The sequence below is a fragment of the Salmo salar genome, chromosome 12, assembly GCF_965601325.2.
Source record: "Salmo salar chromosome 12, fSalSal1, whole genome shotgun sequence".
NCBI classification, from domain to species: domain Eukaryota; kingdom Metazoa; phylum Chordata; class Actinopteri; order Salmoniformes; family Salmonidae; genus Salmo; species Salmo salar.
The window spans coordinates 70364318-70392193 of NC_138302.1; the positions used below are offsets into that span (position 1 = coordinate 70364318).

General features: G+C 42.2%; 1 protein-coding gene across 2 annotated transcripts; it reads left to right on the plus strand.

The window, feature by feature from the left end:
- The first annotated feature begins 8697 nt into the window (after nucleotides 1–8697).
- cldn19 (claudin 19) lies at nucleotides 8698–26074 on the plus strand. Of its 2 annotated transcripts, none has more exons than XM_014132958.3 (5): nucleotides 8698–9654; nucleotides 19977–20141; nucleotides 20857–20941; nucleotides 21066–21212; nucleotides 23754–26074. In XM_014132958.3, the coding sequence occupies exons 1-5, from the start codon at nucleotides 9432–9434 to the stop codon at nucleotides 23788–23790; spliced, it is 657 nt and encodes a 218-aa protein (XP_013988433.1). In that variant the 5' UTR covers nucleotides 8698–9431; the 3' UTR covers nucleotides 23791–26074. The 2 variants fall into 2 exon arrangements, with proteins under 2 accessions (XP_013988433.1, XP_013988432.1); XM_014132957.3 differs by having other exon boundaries at nucleotides 24346–26074.
- The last annotated feature ends 1802 nt before the right edge of the window (nucleotides 26075–27876 follow it).

Genomic DNA, 27876 nt, shown 5'->3' on the forward strand with positions numbered 1-27876 from the left:
TTCTCCATAGTCTACATTCTAGTCTTGTGCCGATAAAATTCTAAATTAAAGGTAGGCTTACACATTGCTTAAAGGATCGCTTTAGATAAATGAACAGAAAACAAACTAATTGAGCAAAAACTCTCTGATGAAATTGGTAGGCCACCCAATGGGTGTGTTTTCTGGGGTTGAATTAAATGTATTCAGTGCGTGCAAGGGAGCCACACCCGCAAACCTCGATACTCACCTCCAAGATGAGTCTGAATACCAGCTACTGAGAAGTGTTTAGGAAAAGCACGCGTAGGAAAGGCGTACATTTCTTAAGTCTAAGTCGGCTCCCAGGTGAAGGAGGTGATGAGAATACAGTGAAACGTATTGCAAAATGAATGATCACCTTTTCTTCTTCAAAGAAAAACACTACTCATTCCTGTTGGGTCATAAAAAGTCAGCCTCCTGCAAAGTCCCCAACACAGCTCCATCACTCATAAAGTGGGTTCAAAAGACAAGTGTGAAGAGATGTCCCACTGGCCACACACTGGTTGAATCAACGTTGTTTCCAAGTCATTTCAATTAAATGACGTCGAAACAACGTGAAATAGACGTGGGGTGTGTCATTGGATCAGTGAGGTCAGGTGTTTGTTCACATGTTCAGGTTCTGTGTTATGTGGTCATAAGGTAATAGGGTAAGGGAGAGGGGAGAAGGAGAGAGGTAGAGGGTCTAGAGAGATGAAAGACAGAGAGAGAATGAGATACGGTAAAGGGGTCTGGAGAAAGGAACGACCAGGGAAAAAGAGGGGAGGAGAGAGAGATGAGAGGTGGAAGAGAGGGATGATCAGGGGGCCAAGGAAAAGGAAGGAAAGAGAGAGTGGGGAGAGGGGGTGTGTCCATCCAAAGCTGCACACTTCAGTGGGCTCAACTCAAACGTAAACATGGGGTAAGTAGAGCAAGGAGGGGAGTGTCAGTGTGTGTTTGGGGTGCAGCTGGTCTTGTGATCAAGTTCATGACTATCTGGGTGATTAACTCCTCCCCACTGTGAAACCAACCAATCCACATGGCCCCAGCCTGTGTCAAGGCTGGGGCCATGTGTGTGACCGGTGGCCTCTAGATCGTGTTTGGATCGGCTTCCATATGACCACTGGCGTAGCGAGTGGGCATGCTGCAAAGAGGCATGAGGACTGCAGACGTGGCCAAGGCAATAAATTGCAATGTCCGTACTGTGAGACGCATAAGACAGTACTACAGGGAGACAGGACGGACAGCTGATCATCCTCACAGTGGCAGACCACATGTAACAACACCTGCACAGGATCAGTACATCCGAACATCACACCTGCGGGACAGGTACAGGATGGCAACAACAACTGCCCGAGTTACATCAGAAACGCACAATCCCTCCATCAGTGCTCAGACTGTCTGCAATAGGCTGAGAGAGGCTGGACTGAGGGCTTGTAGGCCTGTTGTAAGGCAGGTTCTCACCAGACATCACCGGCAACAACGTCGCCTATGGGCACAAACCCACCGTCGCTGGACCAGACAGAACTGGCAAAAAGTGCTCTTCACTGACGAGTCGCGGTTTTGTCTCACCAGGGGTAATGGTCGGATTCGCGTTTCTCGTCAAAGGAATGAGCGTTACACCGAGGCCTGTACTCTGGAGCGGGATCAATTTGGAGGTGGAGGGTCCGTCATGGTCTAGGGCGGTGTGTCACAGCATCATCGGACTGAGCTTGTCATTGCAGGCAATCTCAACACTGTGCATTACAGGGAAGACATCCTCCTCCCTCATGTGGTACCCTTCCTGCAGGCTCATCCTGACATGACCCTCAAGCATGACAATGACACCAGCCATTCTGCTCGTCCTGTGCGTGATTTCCTGCAAGACAGGAATGTCAGTGTTTTGCCATGACCAGCGAACAGCCCGGATCTCAATCCCATTGAGCACGTCTGGGACCTGTTGGATCGGAGGGTGAGGGCTAGGGCCATTCCCCCCAGAAATGTCCGGGAACTTGCAGGTGCCTTGGTGGAAGAGTGGGGTAACATCTCACAGCAAGAACTGACAAATATGGTGCAGTCCATGGGGAGGAGATGCACTGTAGTACTTAATGCAGCTGGTGGCCACACCAGATACTCACTGTTGCTTTTGACCCCCCCCCCCCCCCCCCCTTTGTTCAGGGACACATTATTAAATTTCTGTTAGTCACATGTCTGTGGAACTTGTTCAGTTTATGTCTCAATTGTTGAATCTTGTCATGTTCATCGAAATATTTACACATGTTAAGTTTGCTGAAAATAAACGCAGTTTAGAGGACAGTGAGAGGACATTTATTTTTTTGCTGAGTTTATATATATGTATATAAACTCAGCAAAAAAATAAACATACTCTCAGTGTCCTCTAAACTGTGTTTATTTTTTTTATATATACATGTTCATATATATGAACATGTCATAAGCCATGAATACTTTTTTGGGAATGTATGAAATTTAGCTTTTAAACAGCCTCATTTCAAAATGTGTAGAATTGCAGGAAATTAGCTCTAAAACAGCAACATTTTCTCTCAGCATCATGGCAAAGTGTGTAAAATAGCATGAGATTTGCAAAAAACTGTAATCCTACATAAATTACTTTCTTTTTTGCTCTGAACCCGCAAAACTGCACTACATATGACCATAGGATCATGGTTGGTTTTGATATTTTATTCTCTGGTAATTACAGGAAAAACGTACATAAATTGAATGTTGTGCTGCTGTTTTGCCGAGTAGAACAGGGAAACCCAAGAGCAGACTCAGACGAGGAGACTGGGATGAAGTAACCAAGATATTTATTGAAACACAGCGGGAAGATGGAGTGCAGCCAGGGGAAGCTCGGGCAGGTTGCAGGAAACCAGGTGCGGAGGCTGAGGCTGGAGCGAGAGGGGTTTGGACAGGGTAAGTAGGTCTGGAGGGGAATCCAGGACAGAGTAGCAGGATGATGAGACGTGGGACTGGAGACAGGGACCAGAGTCAGAGTGGGCAGAACTGTAGCGGAGAGGAAAACCGTGTCAAGCAAGGAAAACAGGCATAACAGGATAACAGGATCTAAATAGTAACAAACGGCTAGAAACGTAGACTGACTGAGCAGAGATTATGATCTGGCAGTGTGGAAGTGGCAGGACTGAGTATTTGTAGAGGTCTTGATTATGGAACAGGTTGCAGCTGGTGGGGATCTGCTCTGTCTCCAGCACACATGTCTCCGCCCACACAATCACACACAGAGAGAGAGAGGGAAGGGAGAGGGAGAGAGCACTGGGGGAGTGGCAGCAGGTCAAGGAGACACAGGATGAGCAGTAGAGGGCATGGCAGGAGCAGATGTAACAGCTGCCCTTATATGCCAACTCCTCTCTTCCATATGGGTTCAGTAGACAGGGCGCAAAATAATAATAATCTCATGACTAACAGTACAATGTAATGCAAACACAATGTACAGTATGAAATATAAATGTACAGTATATCCTATAGACCTAGGCTAGCCAACGTTCCTAGTGACAGCCAGGCGTTACGTATAGTACAGTGACGTGCACTTACGGACAACTAACAGTAAAATGTCGCCAACCTAGTTCAACAAACAAAAACACATGACATTCCTGATAATGACAGAAAAACTTCCATAAACACATGCTGTGCTGCACTTCTACGCCAACTCTTCTGCAAAGTACAAATCAATAACATGGGGACAGCTATGCCCAATGACGACACGCACAGTAAAATGTGCAGTAGCTAGCTAGCATGTACATTATTCAATAATCAACAGATAAAAAGTTAACGTTACTGAAATGACTGAACACGCCCCCATTCACATCGACTGGGCTGCAGTGGAGCGGGTCGAGAGTTTCAAGTTCCTTGGTGTCCACATCAACGACAAACTATCATGGTCCAAACACACCAAGAAAGTAGTGGAGGGCACGACAACACCTTTTCCCCCTCTGGGGACTGAAAAGATTTGTCATGGGCATCCTGACCAGTTGCATCACTGCCTGGTATGCTCGGCATCCGACCGTAAGGCTCTACAGATGGTAATGCGTACGGCCCAGTACATCACTGGGGCCAGGCTTCCTGACATCCAGGACCTATATACTAGGTGGTTTCAGAGGAAGGCAAAAAAAAATGTTAAAAACTTCAGTCACCCATATAAACTGTTCTCTCTGTTACCACACGGCTAGCAGTACCGGAGCGCCAAGTCTAGGACCAAAAGGCTCCTTAACAGTTTCTACCCCCAAGCCATAAGACTGCTGAACAATTAATCAAATGGCCACCCGGACTATTTACATTGACCCCCCCTTTGATTTGACACTGCTGCACACGCTGTTTATCATCTATGTATAGTCACTTTACCCCTACTTACATGTACAAATGACCTTGAGTAACCTGTAACCTCGCACAGGGTACATTGGATTCAATTAAACTATGTTGAATTGAATAACACAATTATCAAGGGAAACCTTAGTACTGACATTCAGAATAAAAACCACATACATCCTCACACACTTCAAAGTCCAAATTAAAGGTTAAAGATACAATATGTAACCTCTACCTAGAGAGTTAGAGAGTTAGACACACAGGGCTGGACTTGGTTTCCAAGGATAATACAGTTGGCCAAAATCTGCATTTCTCAACTACCACACAAGATTTCCAAAGAATAACCATTTCTATCTATCTATCTATCTATCTATCTATCTATCTATCTATCTATCTATCTATCTATCTATCTATCTATCTATCTATCTATCTATCTATCTATCTATCTATCTATCTATCTATCTATCTATCTATCTATCTATCTATCTATCTATCTATCTATCTATCTATCTATCTATCTATCTATCTATCTATCTATCTATCTATCTATCTATCTATCTATCTATCTATCTATCTATCTATCTATCTATCTATCTATCTATCTATCTATCTATCTATCTATCTATCTATCTATCTATCTATCTATCTATCTATCTATCTATCTATCTATCTATCTATCTATCTATCTATCTATCTATCTATCTATCTATCTATCTATCTATCTATCTATCTCTTACTGTTTCAGTGTCTTATACTATAACACCCCCTCTCTCACACAAATCCAATTTTATTGGTTGCATACACATTTAGCAGATGTTATTGCGGGTGTAGCGAAATGCTTGTAACACTCTTCTGCCCCCCCCCCCCCCCCCCCCATCTGCCCCACCCTCTCTCACTCCAGAGACTCAATTGTACAGGTTTCCATGGGGATGGGAAGACCTTTGCTGGGCCAGACCATAATTTCCAAAGTGGTTGTCTAGGTGCGACATGTCCTTTTCACACTCTCGTCAGTTTAATGCTGACTTTTATGTGTATTTGTCAGCTTACGGTGCCGATGCTCAGACAACAGGGTTCAAACATTTACAGCGTTTGACACAGACAACATCTAACATCTGGTAGACCAGACAACATCTAACATCTGGTAGACCAGACAACATCTAACATCTGGTAGACCAGACAACATCTAACATCTGGTAGACCAGACAACATCTAACATCTGATAGACCAGACAACATCTAACATCTGGTAGACCAGACAACATCTAACATCTGGTAGACCAGACAACATCTAACATCTGGTAGACCAGACAACATCTAACATCTGGTAGACCAGACAACATCTAACATCTGGTAGACCAGACAACATCTAACATCTGGTAGACCAGACAACATCTAACATCTGATAGACCAGACAACATCTAACATCTGGTAGACCAGACAACATCTAACATCTGGTAGACCAGACAACATCTAACATCTGGTAGACCAGACAACATCTAACATCTGGTAGACCAGACAACAACTAACATCTGGTAGACCAGACAACATCTAACATCTGGTAGACCAGACAACATCTAACATCTGGTAGACCAGACAACATCTAACATCTGGTAGACCAGACAACATCTAACATCTGGTAGACCAGACAACATCTAACATCTGATAGACCAGCCAACATCTAACATCTGGTAGACCAGCCAACATCTAACATCTGGTAGACCAGACAACATCTAACATCTGGTAGACCAGACAACATCTAACATCTGGTAGACCAGACAACATCTAACATCTGGTAGACCAGACAACATCTAACATCTGGTAGACCAGACAACATCTAACATCTGGTAGACCAGACAACATCTAACATCTGATAGACCAGACAACATCTAACATCTGGTAGACCAGCCAACATCTAACATCTGATAGACCAGCCAACATCTAACATCTGGTAGACCAGACAACATCTAACATCTGATAGACCAGACAACATCTAACATCTGGTAGACCAGACAACATCTAACATCTGGTAGACCAGACAACATCTAACATCTGGTAGACCAGACAACATCTAACATCTGGTAGACCAGACAACATCTAACATCTGATAGACCAGACAACATCTAATATCTGGTAGACCAGACAACATCTAACATCTGATAGACCAGACAACATCTAATATCTGGTAGACCAGACAACATCTAACATCTGGTAGACCAGACAACATCTAACATCTGGTAGACCAGACAACATCTAACATCTGGTAGACCAGACAACATCTAACATCTGATAGACCAGACAACATCTAACATCTGATAGACCAGACAACATCTAATATCTGATAGACCAGACAACAACTAACATCTGGTAGACCAGACAACATCTAACATCTGGTAGACCAGACAACATCTAACATCTGGTAGACCAGACAACATCTAACATCTGGTAGACCAGACAACATCTAACATCTGGTAGACCAGACAACATCTAACATCTGGTAGACCAGACAACATCTAATATCTGATAGACCAGACAACATCTAACATCTGATAGACCAGCCAACATCTAATATCTGGTAGACCAGACAACATCTAACATCTGGTAGACCAGACAACATCTAACATCTGATAGACCAGCCAACATCTAACATCTGGTAGACCAGCCAACATCTAATATCTGATAGACCAGACAACATCTAATATCTGATAGACCAGACAACATCTAACATCTGGTAGACCAGACAACATCTAACATCTGGTAGACCAGACAACATCTAACATCTGATAGACCAGACAACATCTAACATCTGATAGACCAGACAACATCTAACATCTGGTAGACCAGACAACATCTAACATCTGGTAGACCAGACAACATCTAACATCTGGTAGACCAGACAACATCTAACATCTGATAGACCAGACAACATCTAATATCTGGTAGACCAGACAACATCTAACATCTGGTAGACCAGACAACATCTAACATCTGGTAGACCAGACAACATCTAACATCTGATAGACCAGACAACATCTAACATCTGGTAGACCAGACAACATCTAACATCTGGTAGACCAGACAACATCTAACATCTGATAGACCAGACAACATCTAACATCTGATAGACCAGACAACATCTAACATCTGATAGACCAGACAACATCTAACATCTGGTAGACCAGACAACATCTAACATCTGGTAGACCAGACAACATCTAATATCTGGTAGACCAGACAACATCTAACATCTGATAGACCAGACAACATCTAACATCTGGTAGACCAGACAACATCTAACATCTGGTAGACCAGACAACATCTAACATCTGATAGACCAGACAACATCTAACATCTGGTAGACCAGACAACATCTAATATCTGATAGACCAGACAACATCTAACATCTGGTAGACCAGACAACATCTAACATCTGGTAGACCAGACAACATCTAACATCTGGTAGACCAGACAACATCTAACATCTGGTAGACCAGACAACATCTAACATCTGGTAGACCAGACAACATCTAACATCTGGTAGACCAGACAACATCTAACATCTGATAGACCAGACAACATCTAACATCTGATAGACCAGACAACATCTAACATCTGATAGACCAGACAACATCTAACATCTGGTAGACCAGACAACATCTAACATCTGGTAGACCAGACAACATCTAACATCTGGTAGACCAGACAACAACTAACAACAGACTAAACAACACACTACAGAATGCAAAGACAACTTTCCGAAATGTGTACTTTCAATTGCTCATAGTCATAGGAGTGGCAGTTAGAGCGTTGGACTAGTAACCGAAAGGTTGCAAGATTGAATGCCTGAGCTGACAAGGTAAAAATCTGTCGTTCTGCCCCTGAACAAGGCAGTTAACCCACTGTTCCTAGGCCGTCATTGAAAATAAGAATTTGTTCTTAACTGACTTGCCTAGTTAAATAAAGGTAAAAAAAAAAGAAATCATTATAGGCTTTCCTTAATATAAATTATATTGTGTAATGGAAGTTGAGAACATAGAAAGTCTACAGGCATTGCTATAAAGTTGTGATGCTTTGGGTTTGACTGCTATGGGAGGTCTTCTGGTTTGGAAAGAGAGTTTTGTGTTGTGTGGTTTTTCTTTACCTCTGAACTCCACTCAGTATAATCTCTCTCTCGCTCTCTCTCGCTCTCTCTCTCTCTCTCTCTCTCTCATGCTCGCTCGCTTTCCCTAGACCCCCCTTACCCCCATCCTGCCCCCTCTCCTCTCCCCATCCCATTGGGCGTTCCTAGAACACTGAAGGAGCCAATCAGAGCTCAGCTCTTGACCCCTCTGTGCCCAGCCTGTTAGGGGCTTTTTGTGTACATAAACTTTTTCTATTTTTTTTCTCTAATCCCTTGTTCAGCCCTCGAAGTGCGGAGCAGATGGAAATAGTGTTGATGAAAGAAAGAGAGAGATAGAGAGTCAGGAGAAACCATGCAGTATCTGAGGAAGCCTAGTGAGCGTAGTGACCAAGCCTGACGACCTGATCACCCCAGACAACCAGGAAACAGCAGTCTGGTCAAGACCCGGACATACACACCTCCAACAGGAGAAAGAGAAATAAACAGAGAGAGAGAGAGAGAGAGAGAGAGCAAGACAGAGATAGAGAGCGCGAAAGAGAGAGAGAGGAGAACGCCAGATGTGTGAGAGAGAGCAGAGAGAAGGAGATGCTCAGAGAGAGCGGACAGTGACCAGAAAGGAGACCAGAGGAAGAAAGAGAAACGAAAGAGACCACTGAGAGAGTGCCTGAGGTAGTGCTGAAATCTGGATTGTCTGTAAAGGGGTGTTTGACTTTTCGTTCTGTGGCTCTGAGAGACAACGGGAGCTCTGAGAAACAGTTTGGGGGAGTTTTGTGTTTCACTCTGCCAACAGTATTGCCTGTGTGTGGAAACACTGTGTTACGAGACTGCTTCAGGTGTTCTGAAGAGGACAAAATAGTAGCCAAAGAAAAGGAGGACAGGAAGAGGACAGATAAATAAAAAGGAAAGAAAGCTATACATTTACAAAGAAAGAACAAGAAGGAACCAGAGAGTAAGCGAGAGAAAAACAAAGCTAGAGACAGACAATAACAGATAGACAAAAAGACAGGATGGCAAACTCAGGATTCCAGTTACTGGGTTACTTCCTGGCATTGGGTGGTTGGATAGGCATCATCTCCACCACGGCTCTGCCCCAGTGGAAGCAGTCTTCGTACGCGGGCGACGCCATCATCACGGCCGTGGGGCTCTATGAGGGCCTGTGGATGAGCTGTGCCTCCCAGAGTACAGGACAGGTGCAGTGCAAGGTGTTTGACTCCATGCTGTCACTGGACGGTGAGTAGGACATCGCAACGATCACTCCTACACTTTTGACCTGTCATTATCTGCCTTTCTATATTTTTCTCTCTCTTTTCCTGCCCCAGCATTGCATCATTGAACAAATCCGCTTCCTCTCTCTCTCTCTCTCTCTCTCTCTCTCTCTCTGTCTCTCTCTCTCTCTCTCTCTCTCTCTCTCTCTCTCTCTCTCTCTATATATATATATATATATATATATATATCACACTGCCATAGTTTGAATGCAGTCTTAGATGCCTGTTTATGGACAGTTGTGTATCTGGAGTTGGTCATTATGAGATGCCTTATTCTCACATAACAGATCTGTTTACCCAATTCCCAACACGGGCCATTAACTGGGTTGATTTATAGAGGGAAGTGTTTGAAGAAACATCATGATCAAATGATCCATTTGCCTATTTGTATGATTCAGCAACTGAATGCATAAACAATTCATAAAACAATCTAACTAATCCAACTGTCTGGAACACATTAAAGTAATAAATCTATTAGATAAAAAGTGCTGCTGTTGGCATGTTTAATTAGGAGAGGGAGGGAGGGAGGGCGGGAGGGAGGGAGGGAGGGCGGGAGGGAGGGAGGGGTGAGAAAAAGAGAAAGAGGTAGAGTGAGAGAAAGAGAGAGAGAGGGAGAGGGAGCGAGAAAGAAAGAGAGAGTGGGAGAGAGAGAGGGAGAGAGGAATGTGGGGTTCAGGCATAAATTAGCCCTGAATATGAGGTTCCTGGCATCTCCAATCTGTTTAGCATAGACCTACTGACTCATAATTAATGGCAGGCAGATTACAGAAATGCACCCGTCTATTCTCTTCACTGATTACCCCATTAGGGTAATGAAAAGCTACAGGGGGAGGACTTGGTCAAGTCATTTGTCTGAAAATCAGAATGGTTTTGCCGTTTGGAGTTTTCTGTTTTTGTTTTAGTTTTATTAAGAAACACGGATACGCATGTTAATCCCTGTGACCCACACCACCCCAAACCAACAAATCAGGCTAATGTTTGGCCGCTGTGCAATTCATTATATCAAAACATTTTCTGCGAGGGGAGAACTCGAGCTTGGTCTCCTTTGCTCATCGGCGTAATAAAAACAGAGTATTGTCCCTGTGATGAATAGTGGTTGTTTGGAGAAGAAAAGCCCAGTGTTGAGCCAAACATCAGAGATATTCTCAGAATGTGCTCTGTCTTCCCCACACACACGCATTGTTCCTGTCCGGCCCTAACACACCCTGTGTGTGTGCTTGTGTGAGTGGTAAACGAGCGAGTGAGAGCAAACAGCATAACACACTTTGGTACCAACTTTTGAAAAGTTTACCCCGTGTAATACTACCATGGCTTCTGCTACTTGTTGCTGTCTGGTCAAGCAAGGCATGTTGTTGAGTGTAGGTCAAGTAACCAATCAAATTTCAATCAATCAAATTTATTTTTTAAGCCCTTCTTACATCAGCTGATGTCACAAAGTGCTGTACAGAAACCCAGCATAAAACCCCAAACAGCAAGCAATGCAGGTGTAAAAGCACGGTGGCTAGGAAAAACTCCCTAGAAAGGCCAGAACCTAGGATGAAACCTAGAGAGGAACCAGGCTATGAGGGGTGGCCAGTCCTCTTCTGGCTGTGCCAGGCTAAGAGATTAAATCACTGAACTGTACTATTTTGCACGTACTCACTCTATTCCACTGTTGAGTGAACTCATGGTCTTACCAATATCTCTTCCTGTTATGGTATGTTCAGACTCAGTACTGGTCTTGGATGCAAAGTGTGTGTGTGTGTGTGCTCAAGCATGTGTACTGGTGTGTGTGTGTGTTAGGCAGTTCCTGCAGGTGCTTTCATATTGTGCTAAATGAACCCTTCTCCTTCACTACACAGCATGAGGAACATGTGATGAGGACTAATTGTTCACCAGACTGTGTTGTTGCAGTGTTGGAGTGTACCAAAGCACTGCAGTGGAAACTGATGGACTTTTTACCGATTCTGATTAATTGCCCTTAAAAAGGAAATTCATTTTCAAAACTTGTGACAATGTAAACATATCGAAGCTGTGAGAAACTGTTCGGAGAGAGACTTATGACAAGATCTGGACACTAGAAGGATAAAAATAAGGATACTACTCCCTGTACAGATAGAACCGTTCCTGAGGTATCTTGAGGTTTTTTACACTGTCTTATCCTGCTTTGTTTCACTATAGTCTGAACAGTGGTGCTGAAGGAACAGTTCTTCTACTTGTTGCTGTCTCAGAGTCTCAGAGGCAGATACTGCCTGGTATTGGTCACAACCCACCGAAGCTCTCAGTTCTCTGGGCTCTGCAGTGAATGAAACCTCTGTACTGCACTAGGCAGTGTACAATACCACACAAGCACTGGTGCTATACAGGACACAACAGGGTCATTAAACAATATACAGTTGAAGTCGGACATTTACATACACTTAGGTTGGAGTCATTAAAACTCATTTTTCAACCACTCCACAAATTTCTTGTTAACAAACTATGGTTTTGGCAAGTCGGTTAGGACATCTACTTTGTGCATGACACAAGTAATTTTCCCAACAATTGTTTACAGACAGATTATTTCACTTATAATTCACTGTATCACAATTCCAGTGGGTCAGAAGTTTACATACACTAAGTTGACTGTGCCTTTAAACAGCTTGGAAAATTCCAGAAAATGATGTCATGGCTTTAGAAGCTTTTGATAGGCTAAATTACATCATTTGAGTCAATTGGAGGTGTACCTGTGGATGTATTTCAAGGCCTACTAAACTCAATGCCTCTTTGCTTGACATAATGGGAAAATCAAAAGAAATCAGCCAAGACCTCAGAAAAGACCTCCACAAGTCTGGTTCATCCTTGGGAGCAATTTTCAAACACCTGAAGGTACCACGTTCATCTGTACAAACAAAAGTACGCAAGTATAAACACCATGGGACCACGCAGCCGTCATACCGCTCAGGAAGGAGACGCATTCTGTCTCCTAGAGAGGAACGTACTTTGGTGTGAAAAGTGCAAATCAATCCCAGAACAACAGCAAAGGACCTTGTGAAGATGCTGGAGGAAACCGGTACAAAAGTATCTATAGCCACAGTAAAATGAGTCCTAAATCGACATAACCTGAAAGGCCGCTGAGCAAGGAAGAAGCCACTGCTCCAAAACCGGCATTAAAAAGCCAGACTACGGTTTGCAACTGCACATGGGGACAAAGATCGTACTTTTTGGAGAAATGTCCTCTGGTCTGATGAAACAAAAGTAGAACTGTTTGGCCCTAATGACCATCGTTATGTTTGGAGGAAAAGGGGGGAGACTTGTAAGCCGAAGAACATCATCACAACCGTGAAGCACGTGGGTGGCAGCATCATGTTGTGGGGGTGCTTTGCTGCAGGAGGGACTGGTGCACTTCACAAAATAGATGGCATTATGAGGAAGTCAAATTATGTGGATATATTGAAGCAACATCTCAAGACATCAGTCAGGAAGTTAAAGCTTGGTCGCAAATGGGTCTTCCAAATGGACAATAACCCCAAGCATACTTCCAAAGTTGTGGCAAAATGGCTTAAGGACAACAAAGTCAAGGTATTGGAGTGGCCATCACAAAGCCCTGACCTCAATCCTGTAGAAAATGTGTGGGCAGAAAGTGTGTGCGAGCAAGGAGGCCTACAAACCTGACTCAGTTACACCAGCTCTGTCAGGAGGAATGGGCCAAAATTCACCCAATTTATTGTGGGAAGCTTGTGGAAGGCTACCCGAAACGTTTGACCCAAGTTAAACAATTTAAAGGCAATGCTACTAAATACTAATTGAGTGTATGTAAACTTCTGACCAACTGGGAATGTGATGAAAGAAATTAAAGCTGAAATAAATCATTCTTCTCTACCGTTATTCTGACTTTTCACATTCTTAAAATAAAGTGGTGATCCTAACTGACCTAAGACAGGGAATTTTTACTAGGATTAAATTTCAGGAATTGTGAAAAACTGAGTTTAAAAGTATTTGGCTAAGGTGTATGTAAACTTCCGACTTCAATTGTAGTTAGATTTTAGCCAACTTCAGAGATGGATGCCATATTGCTGCTTCTGTTCAACCATTCATGTGTCAACATTTTCCAGGAGATGCTAAAACGGCTGCCATGGAATCATGTTATGTCATCTCAGTGACATCATGCTTTTTGGATGATAGAATAATGGCCAAACTCTCTCTATCTGGCTCTGGGGAAGATGAAGCACTGTCCAGCTAGGTTACTGTACTTCTGTTAGAGCAGTGGAACTGTTTTTGCCAGGTTTCAGGACCAGGGTTTCCCTTTGAGGTGAACATCAAAGAGGGTTCTCTTTTCTTGTCAGCTTAGTGTTAAATACTGTCCAAGTCGTAGAGCACTCTCTCCTACAGTCTTATGAATATACAGACTATGGTGTGGTTGGAGATTTAGAATAACCTGGGCAGGAGACTCCATATTGGCACAATGATATCAATACTGACATCAACGATATTTACAGTATTTTCTAGATAAATATTTGAACTGTCAAAGAATGTTTGGTGGCAACATGGAGGGATAGTTTGAACACTCTACAGCTCTGGATATTACAGTGGAATATCTGACCACCAGCCCACACAGGCTGATGAGATGGTGGATGGTCTGATGTCCCCCTCCCATCACACCATGCTCTCATCCCCTGTTATCCTGCTGGCTATTGTGAGGTCATCAGTAGAGATAGTAGCAGCTATGTACTTGCACACATTGTTCATCTCCCTCTCCCTCTCCCTCTCTCTCTCTCTCTCTCTCTCTCTCTCTCTCTCTCTCTCTGTCTCTCTCTCTCTGTCTCTCTCTCACTCCAGTAGTTCGCTGTCTCTCTATCTATTCGCTCTCTCTCTCTCTCTCTCTCTCTCTCTCTCACTCCAGTAGTTTGCTGTCTCTCTATCCAGTATACCTCTCTCTCTCTGTCTCTCCAGTAGTTCGCTGTCTCTCTATCCAGTATCCCTCTCTCTCTCTCTGTCTCTCCAGTAGTTCGCTGTCTCTCTATCCAGTATCCCTCTCTCTCTCTCTCTCTCTCTCTAGTTGTTTGCAGTCTCTCTCGCTCTCTCTCCAGTAGTTCACTGTCTCTCTATCCAGTATCCCTCTCTCTCTTTCTCTGTCTCTCTCTCCAGTACCTCGTTCTCTCTCTCTCCAGTAGTTCACTGTCTCTCTCTCTCCAGTAGTTAGCTGTCTCTCTATCCAGTATATCTCTCTCTCTCTCTCCAGTATCTCTCTCTCTCTCCAGTGGTTGGCTGTCTCTCTATCCAGTATCTCTCTCTCTCTCTCTCTCCAGTATCTCTCTCTCTCTCTCCAGTGGTTGGCTGTCTCTCTATCCAGTATCTCTCTCTCTCTCTCTCTCGCTCTCTCTCTCTCTCTCTCTCTCTCTCTCTCTCTCTCTCTCTCTCTCTCTCTCTCTCTCTCTCTCTCTCTCTCCAGTAGTTGGCTGTCTCTCTCTCCAGTACCCCCCTCTTTCTCTCTCTCTCTCAATTTCAATTCAATTCAATTTGCTTTATTGGCATGACGTAACAATGTACATATTGCCAAAGCTTACTTTTGATATTTACAATATGACAATAATAAGAATCAAAATTGTCAACGGGACAACAGTAACAACAATAACCAAGGGTCAAAATAACCATACATTGAACAATAACAATAAGCATACAGTAGAGGACATGTGCAGGTTGATTGGTCTGTCAGACACTGTCCCTCATCTTATGGCAGGCAGCAATGTAGTCTCGCTATCCAGTATCTCTCTCTCTTTCCAGTAGTTCGCTGTCTCTCTCTCCAGTAGTTCGCTGTCTCTCTCTCCAGTATCTCTCTCTCTCTCTCTCTCTCTCTCTCTCTCTCTCTCTCTCTCTCTCTCTCTCTCTCTCTCTCTCTCTCTGTCTATAGCTATTTAGTTTGTGTTTTGTTCCCCTCCAACTGGACAGGAGTGCTGCTATGGCCCTTTCTGCTGTAGATGTCAAATATGCTTCTAAGGCTGAAGGCTCACATGACAATCATCATCCATATATCAGTGCCCCTAAGCTTATGTGTCTGACATTTACATTAATAGAATGAAGGTAGAGTTGTTTGAATGGTTTTCTGTTTTAATGGAGTGGGCAAACCATTGTTACGTATGAAGTCCCAAGTCATCCCATAAAGGACAATTTCCATCGTCCATATCCACACATTCACATCTACACACACACACACACACACACACACACACACACACACACACACACACACCACACACACACACACACACACACACACACATATACAGCTTGTGCCTACCAGCCTTGACACAGGGTAGAGTATAGTGGGAGGAACACACACACGTCCTTGACTCCTCCATTAGTCCGTTGAGCAGAGTGGTGCCTTGTACGGCCAGCCCAAACTCCCCACACACTGGATGAAAGACAGAAAATAAAACCTCTTTCTCTCATAAACCATTAAAATTCTCCTTCAAGCAGATCCTGCCACACATAAATCTAAGTTCAAAGGCCATCTGCCCATCACTAGCCCTTTCAGATCAGGTTCTAAGATGTGATTCATTGCTAAACTATGAATGTGTGACTGTGTTTTCCCATCAATGTAAATTATGACTTAAGTTTGTTGGAAAGGCTATTGTTCTCAGTTGTATTTTACATACATTTTCTCACACTGTCAATGTCAGTATTCAATGTTACTATGTAGTTATCCTATTCTATTCTATTCTATTCTATTCTATTCTATTCTATTCTATAGTAATTTGGTCTGCTGTGAGATTATAATCCAGTGTAGCTCAGTTGGTAGAGCATGGCACTTGCAACACCAGGGTTATGGGTCAAATTCCCATGGGGGACCATTACGAGGAAAGTATGAAAATATATGCACTCTGGATAAGAGTGTCTGCTGAATGACTAAAATGTAAATAATTGTAGTTTTGCACGGTCTGTTCTTGGCAGTAGCTGTGGTTCTACAGTCTGTTGTCTTGTGTGTTGTTAGGGGTGATGTTTAGGGATTGGAAGGGCTCTACTAGGGGCAAATGAATGTAGTCTTTATATATTGTTGTAGTTTCATTTGCTGGCAACACTGTAGAAATGTGTAATTTATGATGCAGATATGTGTTGCTGTATTCATGATTAATGCACGTGTTGATCTAACATTGAGCTGTGAACTTGATGTTGTGTCTGCAGTTTGTAAGGTCTTGGTGAGTGCATTAATGCAGTATTAGTGTTGTATTGGTGTTTTTTTCTCACATTCTGTTAGTGTAGTCTCTGTTGTCAGGGCTGCTGTGTGAGTGTGTGTTGCAGGCCGCAGTGTCTGATCACCGTGGCGACAGCCCTGTGAAAACAATCCCGCTTTGTGACAAAGCCACACTAATCCCACTGTGTGAAACATGTAACACGGCCCTCCTACAGTGTGTGTGTGACAGAAAATGAGTATGTATGTTTGTGTGTGCACGTCGTTTCCTCCTACAGAATGTATCCGTATGTTTATGTATTTGTGTGTGTGCGTGCGTGAGTGAGTAAATATGTAAAATGTCCCGCCTACTGCGTTATGTGTGTGTTCTCCATGGAATACTGAGCGGGGAAACCCCTGTGGTTTGATTTTGAATGATTGAGCGGGACAGTTAAATCGAAGACTGATGTTAATTATCCCATTTTGTACCATGGAAGTGGGAAACATAATGAGTTATTAAAGAGAAGAGAGGGAGAGAGAGCGAGAGAAAGATAGAGAGAAAGACAGAGAAAACAATAAGGAGATAAGAGAGAAAGAAAGAGGCAGATAGGATGAGAGAGGGAGAAAGAATAGAGAGGAGGATAATGTGAATTTTTGTCGTCTCCAGTTTTGTGTCAAAAAGTTCAATTTTCTTAAGAAGTTGAATTCTGATTTCATATTCATTTACAATGTGGTGGTTGTGTTTTGATTGGTTGCTTTTCCAATGATGTTTTGCCCAGAAATCTCTGTTCCACTCCTGTTCTGCCCCAATTTAAGCCATGAGAAATCTAGACATTAAAGATGTCTTGAGATGTTGCTTCAATATATCCACATCATTTTCCTGCCTCATGATGCCATCTATTTTGGGAAGTGCACCAGTCCCTCCTGCAGTAAAGCACCACCACAACATGATGTTGCCACGCATGTGCTTCACGGTTGGGATGGTGTTCTTTGGCTTGCAATCCTCCCCCTTTTTCCTCCAAACATAACGATGGTCATTAGGGCCAAACAGTTCTATTTTTGTTTCATGAGACTAGAGGACATTACTCCAAAAAGTACGATCTTTGTCCCCATGTGCAGTTGCAAACCGTAGTCTGGCTTTTTAATGGCGGTTTTGGAGCAGTGGCTTCTTCCTTGCTGAGCGGTCTTTCAGGTTATGTCGACATAGGACTCGTTTTACTGTGGCTATAGATACTTTTGTACCTGTTTCCTCCAGCATCTTCACAAGGTCCTTTGCTGTTGTTCTGGGATTGATTTGCACTTTTCGCACCAAAGTACGTTCATCTCTTGGAGACAGAACGCGTCTCCTTCCTGAGCGGTATGACAGCTGCGTGGTCCCATGGTGTTTATACTTGCGTACTATTGTTTGTACAGATGAACGTGGTACCTTCAGGCATTTGGAAATTGCTCCCAAGGATGAACCAGACTTGTGGAGGTCTACATTTTTTTTCTGATTTCTGATTTCTTTTGATTTTCTCATTATGTCAAGCAAAGCAGCACTGAGTTTGAAGGTAGGCCTTGAAATACATCCACAGATACACCTCCAATTGACTCAAATGATGTCAATTAGCCTATCAGAAGCTTCTAATGCCATTACATAATTTTCTGGAATTTTCCAAGCTGTTTAAAGGCAAAGTCAACTTAGTGTATGTAAACTTCAGACCCACTGGAATTGTGATACGGTGAATTATAAGTGAAATAATCTGTCTGTAAACAATTGTTGTAAAAATTACTTTTGTCATGCACAAAGTAGATGTCCTAATCGATTTGCCAAAACTATAGTGTCTTAACAAGACATTTGTGGAGTGGTTGAGAAAGGAGTTTCAATAACTCCAACCTAAGTGCATGTAAACTTCTGACTTCAACTGTATATATATATACCAGGCTGTGTGTAGATGTTCTATATAAATATACCGGGCTGTGTAGATATTCTATATATATATATCTATATACCAGGCTGTGTGTAGACATTCTATATAAATATACCAGGCTGTGTAGATATTCTATATATACCAGGCTGTGTGTAGACATGCTATATAAATATACCAGGCTGTGTAGATATTCTATATATACCAGGCTGTGTGTAGACATGCTATATAAATATACCAGGCTGTGTAGATATTCTATATATACCAGGCTGTGTGTAGACATTCTATATAAATATACCAGGCTGCGTAGATATTCTATATATACCAGGCTGTGTAGATATTCTATATATATATCTATATACCAGGCTGTGTGTAGATATTCTATATAAATATACCAGGCTGTGTAGATATTCTATATATACCAGGCTGTGTAGATATTCTATATATATATATCTATATACCAGGCTGTGTGTAGATATTCTATATATACCAGGCTGTGTGTAGACATTCTATATAAATATACCAGGCTGTATAGATATTCTATATATACCAGGCTGTGTAGATATTCTATATATATCTATATCTATATACCAGGCTGTGTGTAGACATTCTATATAAATATACCAGGCTGTGTAGATATTCTATATATACCAGGCTGTGTAGATATTCTATATATATATATATATATATATATATATATATATATATATATATATATATATATATATATATATATATATATATATATATATATATATATATATATATATATATACCAGGCTGTGTGTAGACATTCTATATAAATATACCAGGCTGTGTAGATATTCTATATATACCAGGCTGTGTAGATATTCTATATATATATACCAGGCTGTGTAGATATTCTATATATACCAGGCTGTGTGTAGATATTCTATATAAATATACCAGGCTGTGTAGATATTCTGTTTGTACCCTGTAGTCTGTCTGATCTCCTTGCCATCTGAAGCCGAGTACAACTGCCCTAACATACCCATTCTGTTATCCTCTCTCTTCCCCTCTTTTTGTCATTCCCTTGACCCTCTCAACACTTGTTTCTCTCCCTGCTACCACCCCACCCTGCTATATTCTGCCTGCTCTCTCGCTCTCCTCATACCCCCTCATTGTTTCACCTCTTTTCTTTTCTCCTCTCACCTCTTCTCCCATCTCTCTGCCTTCATCTATTCTTTTGTCTTCTCTCATCCTCTTCTTTCACCCCTCTCCCTCTCTCCACAGTTCACATCCAGACGTGTCGTGCTCTTATGGTGGTGTCTGTGCTGCTGGGCTTCATAGGAATGATAGTGAGTGTGGTGGGGATGAAGTGCACTAAGGTGGGCGACAATAACCCCGCCTCCAAGGGGCTCATCGCTGTGTCTGGAGGAGCCCTCTTTCTACTCGCAGGTAAGACCACTATCAGGTGACCATCATGTGACTGTCATGTGATTAAAGAAACAAACAGAACTCTGGAGCAAGGGTGTGGGCACCTGCATGATAACACTGATTTCCACTGTGTAATACTAGTCATGTGACCACTATACTGTGTAGCTTGCTGTTTTTTTAACCACCTCAACACCCACAACTTAAAAGGCTATTAGAAAATATATCCTGGTGAAGTACCACTCCCTAAGTTAAAGGTTCAGCCACTACAGTGAGTTGTACTTAAGAGCTTGTTATCTCTATAATTTATAAGTGTTCACTATCTTACTCTCACTTTTACTGTTTGAGTGGAACCAGTTTTTCAGGGCTCATGTCTTGCATTCCTCTGATCAGAAACTCTCACCAGCGGTCTTCTGGGTAATAAGGGTCCCAGCTGTAAACAGGAAGTGGTGATTGTGGACACATTAGCTCCCTGACCTCAGAGACAACCATGAGCCTGACAGAGAGAATAACAACCTCAGAGTCATTACACAGAGTGCTTTTACTGCTGCACGTGTGTGTGTGTGTGTGTGTGTGTGTGTGTGTGTGTGTGTGTGTGTGTGTGTGTGTGTGTGTGTGTGTGTGTGTGTGTGTGTGTGTGTGTGTGTGTGTGTGTGTGTGTGTGTGTGTTCTTGTTTAGATTCATAATGTGATGTTGCGCCCCCCTCCTCTCTCTCTTTCTCTCTTCCTCTTTCTGCAGGTCTGTGTACGCTGGTGTCCGTGTCCTGGTACGCCACTCAGGTGTCCTATCATTTCTTCAACCCAAACACGCCGGTCAATGCCAGGTAACCCTATCACACTGGTCACACACTGTATCTACCACTCAGTTTATCTCTGAGTAATAGATAACATGTCTAAGAGTACTGTAAAAAACGATATTAAAGACAGATTTGACCATTTCCACTGCAGGTATGAGTTTGGGTCAGCCCTGTTCGTGGGATGGGCGGCGGCCAGCTTGACGGTTTTGGGTGGATCCTTCCTGTGCTGCTCCTGCTCCAATGAGGAGAGGCGAGGGCAGCAGTACTACCGCCAATCACAACCATCCACAGCCAGGGAGTACGTGTAAACCCGCCCCCTCCCAGCAGCCACCCAAACAGAGAGTAGAGGCCACACTTTGCTCCTCCCCATTTCTCTTTAACTGATGTGTAAAGCTCACAAACACTTGCGCACACACACACACCACACACACACACACACACACACACACACACACACACCACACACACACACACACACACACACACACACACACACACACACACACACACACACACACACACACACACAAGCACAGTCTCCACCTTTGGATTTGAGAAACTTTTAGGAATTCAGAGGCTTTTTTAATGACATTAAATAATGCCATTTATTCTATGGAACATATTCTTGAGCTGAAACTTTTATATTTTATTGCAATACATGTCATTGAGAGGATGGTGATTTTGCTCAATTATCCTTTTAAAGCGTTTTATGTTAATCAAATCTGGCATGTGGCTTAAAAGGTCATTAAACGTAACTAAACAGATACTGGAAGTCTCCTGAATTTGACCCTAAGAGAATTCAATTTTTGTACTTTATTATATATGTGAATCAAGCAAAACAGAACCAAAGTATTGTATAAAGTTTTGCCAAAGGAATTACTGTGTAGAGGAGACATAGGATTTTTTTTTATGGCAGAATGCCTGAGGGTAAATTGTGGGACAAATACGATCAAAGAAAAATAAAACAATTTCGTGGTTTTGGTTAGCATGTCTTATACTTCCTGGTTGGAGCTGTGCCTATGTGTGTGTTGCTTTGTGTCTTTTAACACATTTTAACATTCCAATCGAATATAGTTGATGACATCATACAGGGCTGACATTCCGAATAGAACAGAAAATCTTCTCTGAGCTATTTTGATACGGTTTGGATAAGCAGCATTTTATGATGTCATCAGTTCGAATCAGATATACACAAAAGGGTCAAATATGTGAGCTAAAATAAATGTTGTTTTAATGAGAGAGAGATGCCGGTCATTGCATGCCTTAACATCACGTTCCATTTGTTAGCACATCCGTGCAAGTCTACCCAATATCCATCATCCACATGTTCTATATCTCAGAGACTGCATAAGCTAAGGACTACTGGCTGACCTCTTATAAAAACCCACTGTTATAAAACCCGTCAGATTCTGTTAAACTCATGGATTTATTCCTTGTGTGCTCTATAGGCAAATACTCTTAAAGAAAACATACAGTTTCAATGGACATTGAAATTCTATTTTATACTACTCTATTCTATGCTAAAATACTGTACTTTCAGTCACTCACTGAGCCTCTGCTCAGGTCATCTAGACCTCCTGAACACCAACTCAACCCATGCATTTCTCTGCTTGAATTCACCACCCACAACTCTGACTCTTCATCGCTCTTGATCATAATTAATTGGGGTAAAAGGGTTGGTTAATCGTGCTTCCGATAACAGAACCATTAAACTTTTATAAGAACTGTTCCATGCCCCCCGTTTTCTGGTCATCTGGCCCCTCTCCTTAGTAAAGTCCTTGTGTATGGAGTGTTCCATTGTACTCAGAATGAGGGTACATAGGCCTGAAGGACCTCCTACACTTCTGCTAAATGAAAGAGGGGGGTTGACCATTACAAGCCTGTCAACAACAGATGTCCTCTAAGAGTCATTACCAAATTACAAATGTGACTGAACTAGCTAAAAGCCAAAAGAAAAGAAATAAACATTTGTTATGTTTTTTTGTAACTTTGTGTGTACCTAAAGTAGGTCTTACTGATCTGAAACAGCTAGTTTACTTACTAGCCATGACTTTTGTCTTATTTTCATTGCTTTTAAATATGTTTAAGTGTTTTCAAAATGAACAATAAACTGCTGAACCACCATCAACAATATTCTCCAGAAACGTTTCTTATTAAAGACCTCAACTCCCAAACCTCAAATGAATATGTATATGTCAACAATAAGCCAAGAGTTGCTAGCTGTCAGATTAACACGTTTCTGGTTACAACACGACCAGTTTCTTTATTCAATGTAAGAGAAAGGTTCGGCAACTAGTTGGAAACCTGGACAGGTTACGTGTCTAACACCCTGCTTTATGGTTTATAAAACATGCCCCTTTATTGGCTTTTATTAAGAATAAAAACATAAAACATAAAAACAAAACCAACCATCATAAACCCAACACATTTGGACATTACATCTGATCAATTCCATGCCATAGAACAAATGACATTACAAATGATCTGTGCGCTGTGACTCATCAGCATCCACCAATTTCTCCATCCTTAACCCTTCATTTAGGATCAACAATCTTTCTCTTTCAAAAACACTTCAACCACCTTCACTCAGTAACTAACCACAGAGCTAGAGCAGCCTAACTAGCATGCACCTCTTCACATCTAGCACAGCCTGGATAGCTAGCATCTCTTCTCATTTTTCCTTACCTAGCATGTAATATCAAGCACTCATTCACTCACTAATACCGGAGTACTTCCTGTAACGGTGAATCGGTGAGGTCTTGATGTGTGTCTCTCTCTCCCCTCTCCTCTCCTCTAATGCTGTTCTTCTCTGCCTGTCTTCTTCTCTTCCCTAATTCAGGGCAGAGTTGTTGAGTGAGACTAGTTTCCCTGACTGATCAACACCTGCCTGTCCCCCAGGACTGTCCGAGTTCCACTCACTGTCTCCCCTTTCCCTGTTCCTTCCTAGATTCAAAATTTGGACCTTTGTCTCTACGCTATAGTATTTGTCGCTCCCCCTCCCTCCCTCACTCCCTCCCCTCCAACCCCATACCCCCTTCCTAAATGTCTGCTCCTTATCAGTGTCTGATATTAAGGGTCGACACAATGTCCGCCTCCCCTTTAAGAGATTGCTTCTTCCCTTCTCCCACTCCCTGAGCCTGTTTGTAAATATAGACTCTTAAAGGAGAAGTGTGGTTTTACGACTAGAGGGGCGGTATTTCACTGTATTTCAACCTGTGAACCCTTTGCTAGAAAGTCCATGATGTCCTTTTATCTTTTATTGACTGAACTTTAACTGTATACGTGAGACTTGTCGTGTCATTATGTTATGTTGATTTCTGCTTCACTAATATCCTGTGATTTCTGGGTTGGTAGAAATGTGCATTTTGGTTTTGTTCTCTGAGTATAGAAATGTACATTTACTGAAACATGTTTTTTCTTTTAAATTGCAGACCAAATGTTAAACATTCCCCACCAGAGAAAAAGGAGGAATACTTGTAGTTTGGGTGACTCCTTTGGCCCCACGATGTGTTAGATTTTTGGCAAACAGGCAAGACACTGTCTAACACAAACAGACAAGACACTCTCTCAACGAAAATAGAAGCAGACAAGACACTCTCAACGAAAATAGAAGCAGACAAGACACTTTCAATAGAAAACATAAGCAGACAAGACACTTTCAATAGAAAAGACACTTTCAGAAAGCAAACAAAATAAATCCAGAATACACTGAATACATCTGCAGACCAACCCTAATGGGTAGCTAGTACTGTATCATTCTTAAAGATGCCCATGTGTAAATGTTTATCAATGTATTTTAGAATCAGTTTTGTACACAAGCAATATTAAATGGTATTCTGCACAGGTATTATTTGTGCTCACACATGACAAATAACTGCTATTTGGATAATTGATAGCCAGTGAACTTGAATCTGTAATTATTTCTGTCTGTAGTCTGTCTTTAGTTTCTGTGAGAGGAAGTCATTCATGGTGTGTTTATAGAACATAGAATACAGGGGTGCCCAGATGTACAGTGAGGGAAAAAAGTATTTGATCCCCTGCTGATTTTGTATGTTTGCCCACTACAAAGAAATTATCAGTCTATAATTTTAATGACAATTTTAATCAGTCTATCAATTTAATTTAAACCTTAATGACTTGGAGAAGATCTGCAAAGAGGAGTGGGACAAAATCCCTCCTGAGATGTGTGCAAACCTGGTGGCCAACTACAAGAAACGTCTGACCTCTGTGATTGCCAACAAGGGTTTTGCCACCAAGTACTAAGTCATGTTTTGCAGAGGGGTCAAATACTTATTTCCCTCATTAAAATGCAAATCAATTTATAACATTTTTGATATGCGTTTTTCAGGATTTTTTTTGTTATTCTGTCTCTCACTGTTCAAATAAATCTATCATTAAAATTGTAGACTGATCATTTCTTTGTCAGTGGGCAAACGTACAAAATCAGCAAGGGATCAAATACTTTTCTCCCTCACTGTATATACCACCACCTCCAGCCTTTCTACTACATACTCTCTACTGCAGTGCCTTATAACATGTGTGTTTGTGTGTATGTTTTTGACTGTTATACATGGATCCCACAGTGTCACATCCTATATGGACATATTGTAAAACGTATCCGTGGACATGTCTTTTTCTCTTGCATGAAATGTACCATTCAGACAAACTGTTGCATGTAGTTGTATCTCTGAACATGAATATGTACTGTACTGTACTGTAGCTAGTATACCACTTAGAAAACAACAGACAGAGATTCCTAAATGTCCCTAACTGATGAGAGCGATGGCACGCTTTGTAAAAGTTGTGAGACTGTTTGGAAGAAGTACATGTACAGTAGCCCAGATTGAGGATATTATTATACATGCATTCGATTTAGTTAAGTGCCAATATGATTTAGTGTGGATGGAAGATGTGTTTTGTTATTGACTACGGCAAATCTTTCTGGACTCCGGGTGCTGAAAGCACTGTCTCCTGTACAGGTACTGTACTTAGTAACGGCCAGTTTGCTGATTGTAATCAGGTCAAACGTGTTTTTCTGTTACCTAGATTTATTTACCATGCATTTTCTTCATCTAATATTCACTATTATTATTTGATGTATCATTTCTTTTGAAGTATACTCATGTATGTTTCTTTTAGAATAAAGTAAGCGCATAAAAACTTTGTGTTCATGATTTGTTTGGCACACATACACCATCACCACCATCACCACCATCACGCACGCACACACACACACACACACACACACACACACACACACACACACACACACACACACACACACACACACACACACACACACACACACACACACACACACACACACACACACACACACACACACACACACACACACACAGAGTAGTACGAGTCAGGAGTGTACGGGCAGATGAAGGCCTCCTCCTGGGGTTCAGATATGATCTCACACCACCTTACCCCTCCTTTTCAACCTCCCTCTCTTTAACCTCTCCCACTTTCTCTCTTCCACCCCAAATACCTCTCCTGCTCCCCGTTGTTCAGTAATTGCAGACGGTGGAATTCCAGTTCTGCCTCAGTAGCTCTGAGAGTCATTCTAAAAGTTAACATGCACGACCACCACATCTATTAATCTCTCGGTTATCATCAATGATAAAATGACTCCCACACACATTTATCTCTGCATGAATTTCTGTAACAATCTTTCAGTCAAGTCGACCTTTATCAAGACATTCAAGGACATGATTGACTTTTCTGGGATTAGGGAAGAAGGATGAGGGTACGGTAGTAAACAGAGTCATATTGTACACTACATCTAACAGACAGTTCCTGGATGGATTATGGATCAACAAACAATCTATAAGAGACCATCCAAATATAGTGACACAGTTACAGCATGTACCAACCCACAGCACTAGACTGAATCCAGATATGTAAGCACAAAGATCAGTGGGGGTTAGTGGGGGGCAGAGTATGAATGTGAAATCTCTCACACACCTGAGATGTGCTGGAGACTGGCTCTCCTTTATGAGACTTTGAGTTGTAGATTATTTCAACAGCCTGATAAAGAAAGTATTAATGAAACATGATTTTTTTAAATGATAAAGAATTGTTTCTATATCAACTTCCACTGTATTCTAGAAGTGGCTGTTTTGTTCTTTTACGTATGTGAAAATAACCTCTCCCTCAACGTCAACAAAACAGAGGAGCTGATCGTGGACTTCAGGAAAAAGCAGAGGGAGCACACCCCTATCCACAGCGACGGGACCGCAGTGGAGAAGATGGAAAGCTTCAAGTTCCTTGGCGTACACATCACTGACGATGACGATCTGAAATGGTCCACTCATACAGACTGACGAAGAAGGTGCAACAGCGCCTCTTCAACCTCAGGAGGATGAAGAATTTTGGCTTGGCCCCAAGACCCTCACAAACCTTTACAGATGCACAATTGAAAGCATCCTGTCGGGCTGTATCACCACCTGGTACGGCACCCAACCACAGGGCTCTCCAGATGTTGGTGTGGTCTGCCCAACACATCACCGGGGGCAAACTACCTGCCCTCCAGGACACCTACAGCACCCGATGTCACAGGAAGGCAAACAAGATCATCAAGGACAACAACCACCCGAGCCACTGCCTGTTCACCCCGCTAACATCCAGAAGGCAAGGTCAGTACAGGTGCATCAAAGCTGGGACTGAGAGATTGAAAAACAGCTTCTATCTCAAGACCATCAGACTGTTAAATAGCCATCACTAGCCAGCAACCACCCAGTTACTCAACCCTGCACCTTGGAGGCTGCAGCCCTATATACATAGACATGAAATCCCTGGTCACTTTAATAATGGAACACTAGTCACTTTAATAATGTATACATTTACATTTTAGTCATTTAGCAGACGCTCTTATCCAGAGCGACTTACAGTAGTGAATGCATACATACATTTAATTTCAAACATTTTTTTTTATTATGATTTTTTCCCCCCGT

What these genes read in the sequence shown, in the direction of transcription:
- cldn19 (XM_014132957.3), top strand. Translation starts at nt 9,432, where the DNA reads ATGGCAAACTCAGGATTCCAGTTACTGGGTTACTTCCTGGCATTGGGT. An exon ending in AACACGCCGGTCAATGCCAG is followed by an intron (nt 20,942 to 21,065) that starts GTAACCCTATCA and finishes TTTCCACTGCAG; the next exon opens with GTATGAGTTTGGGTCAGCCC. An exon ending in CAACCATCCACAGCCAGGGA is followed by an intron (nt 21,213 to 24,345) that starts GTACGTGTAAAC and finishes TTTAAATTGCAG; the next exon opens with ACCAAATGTTAAACATTCCC.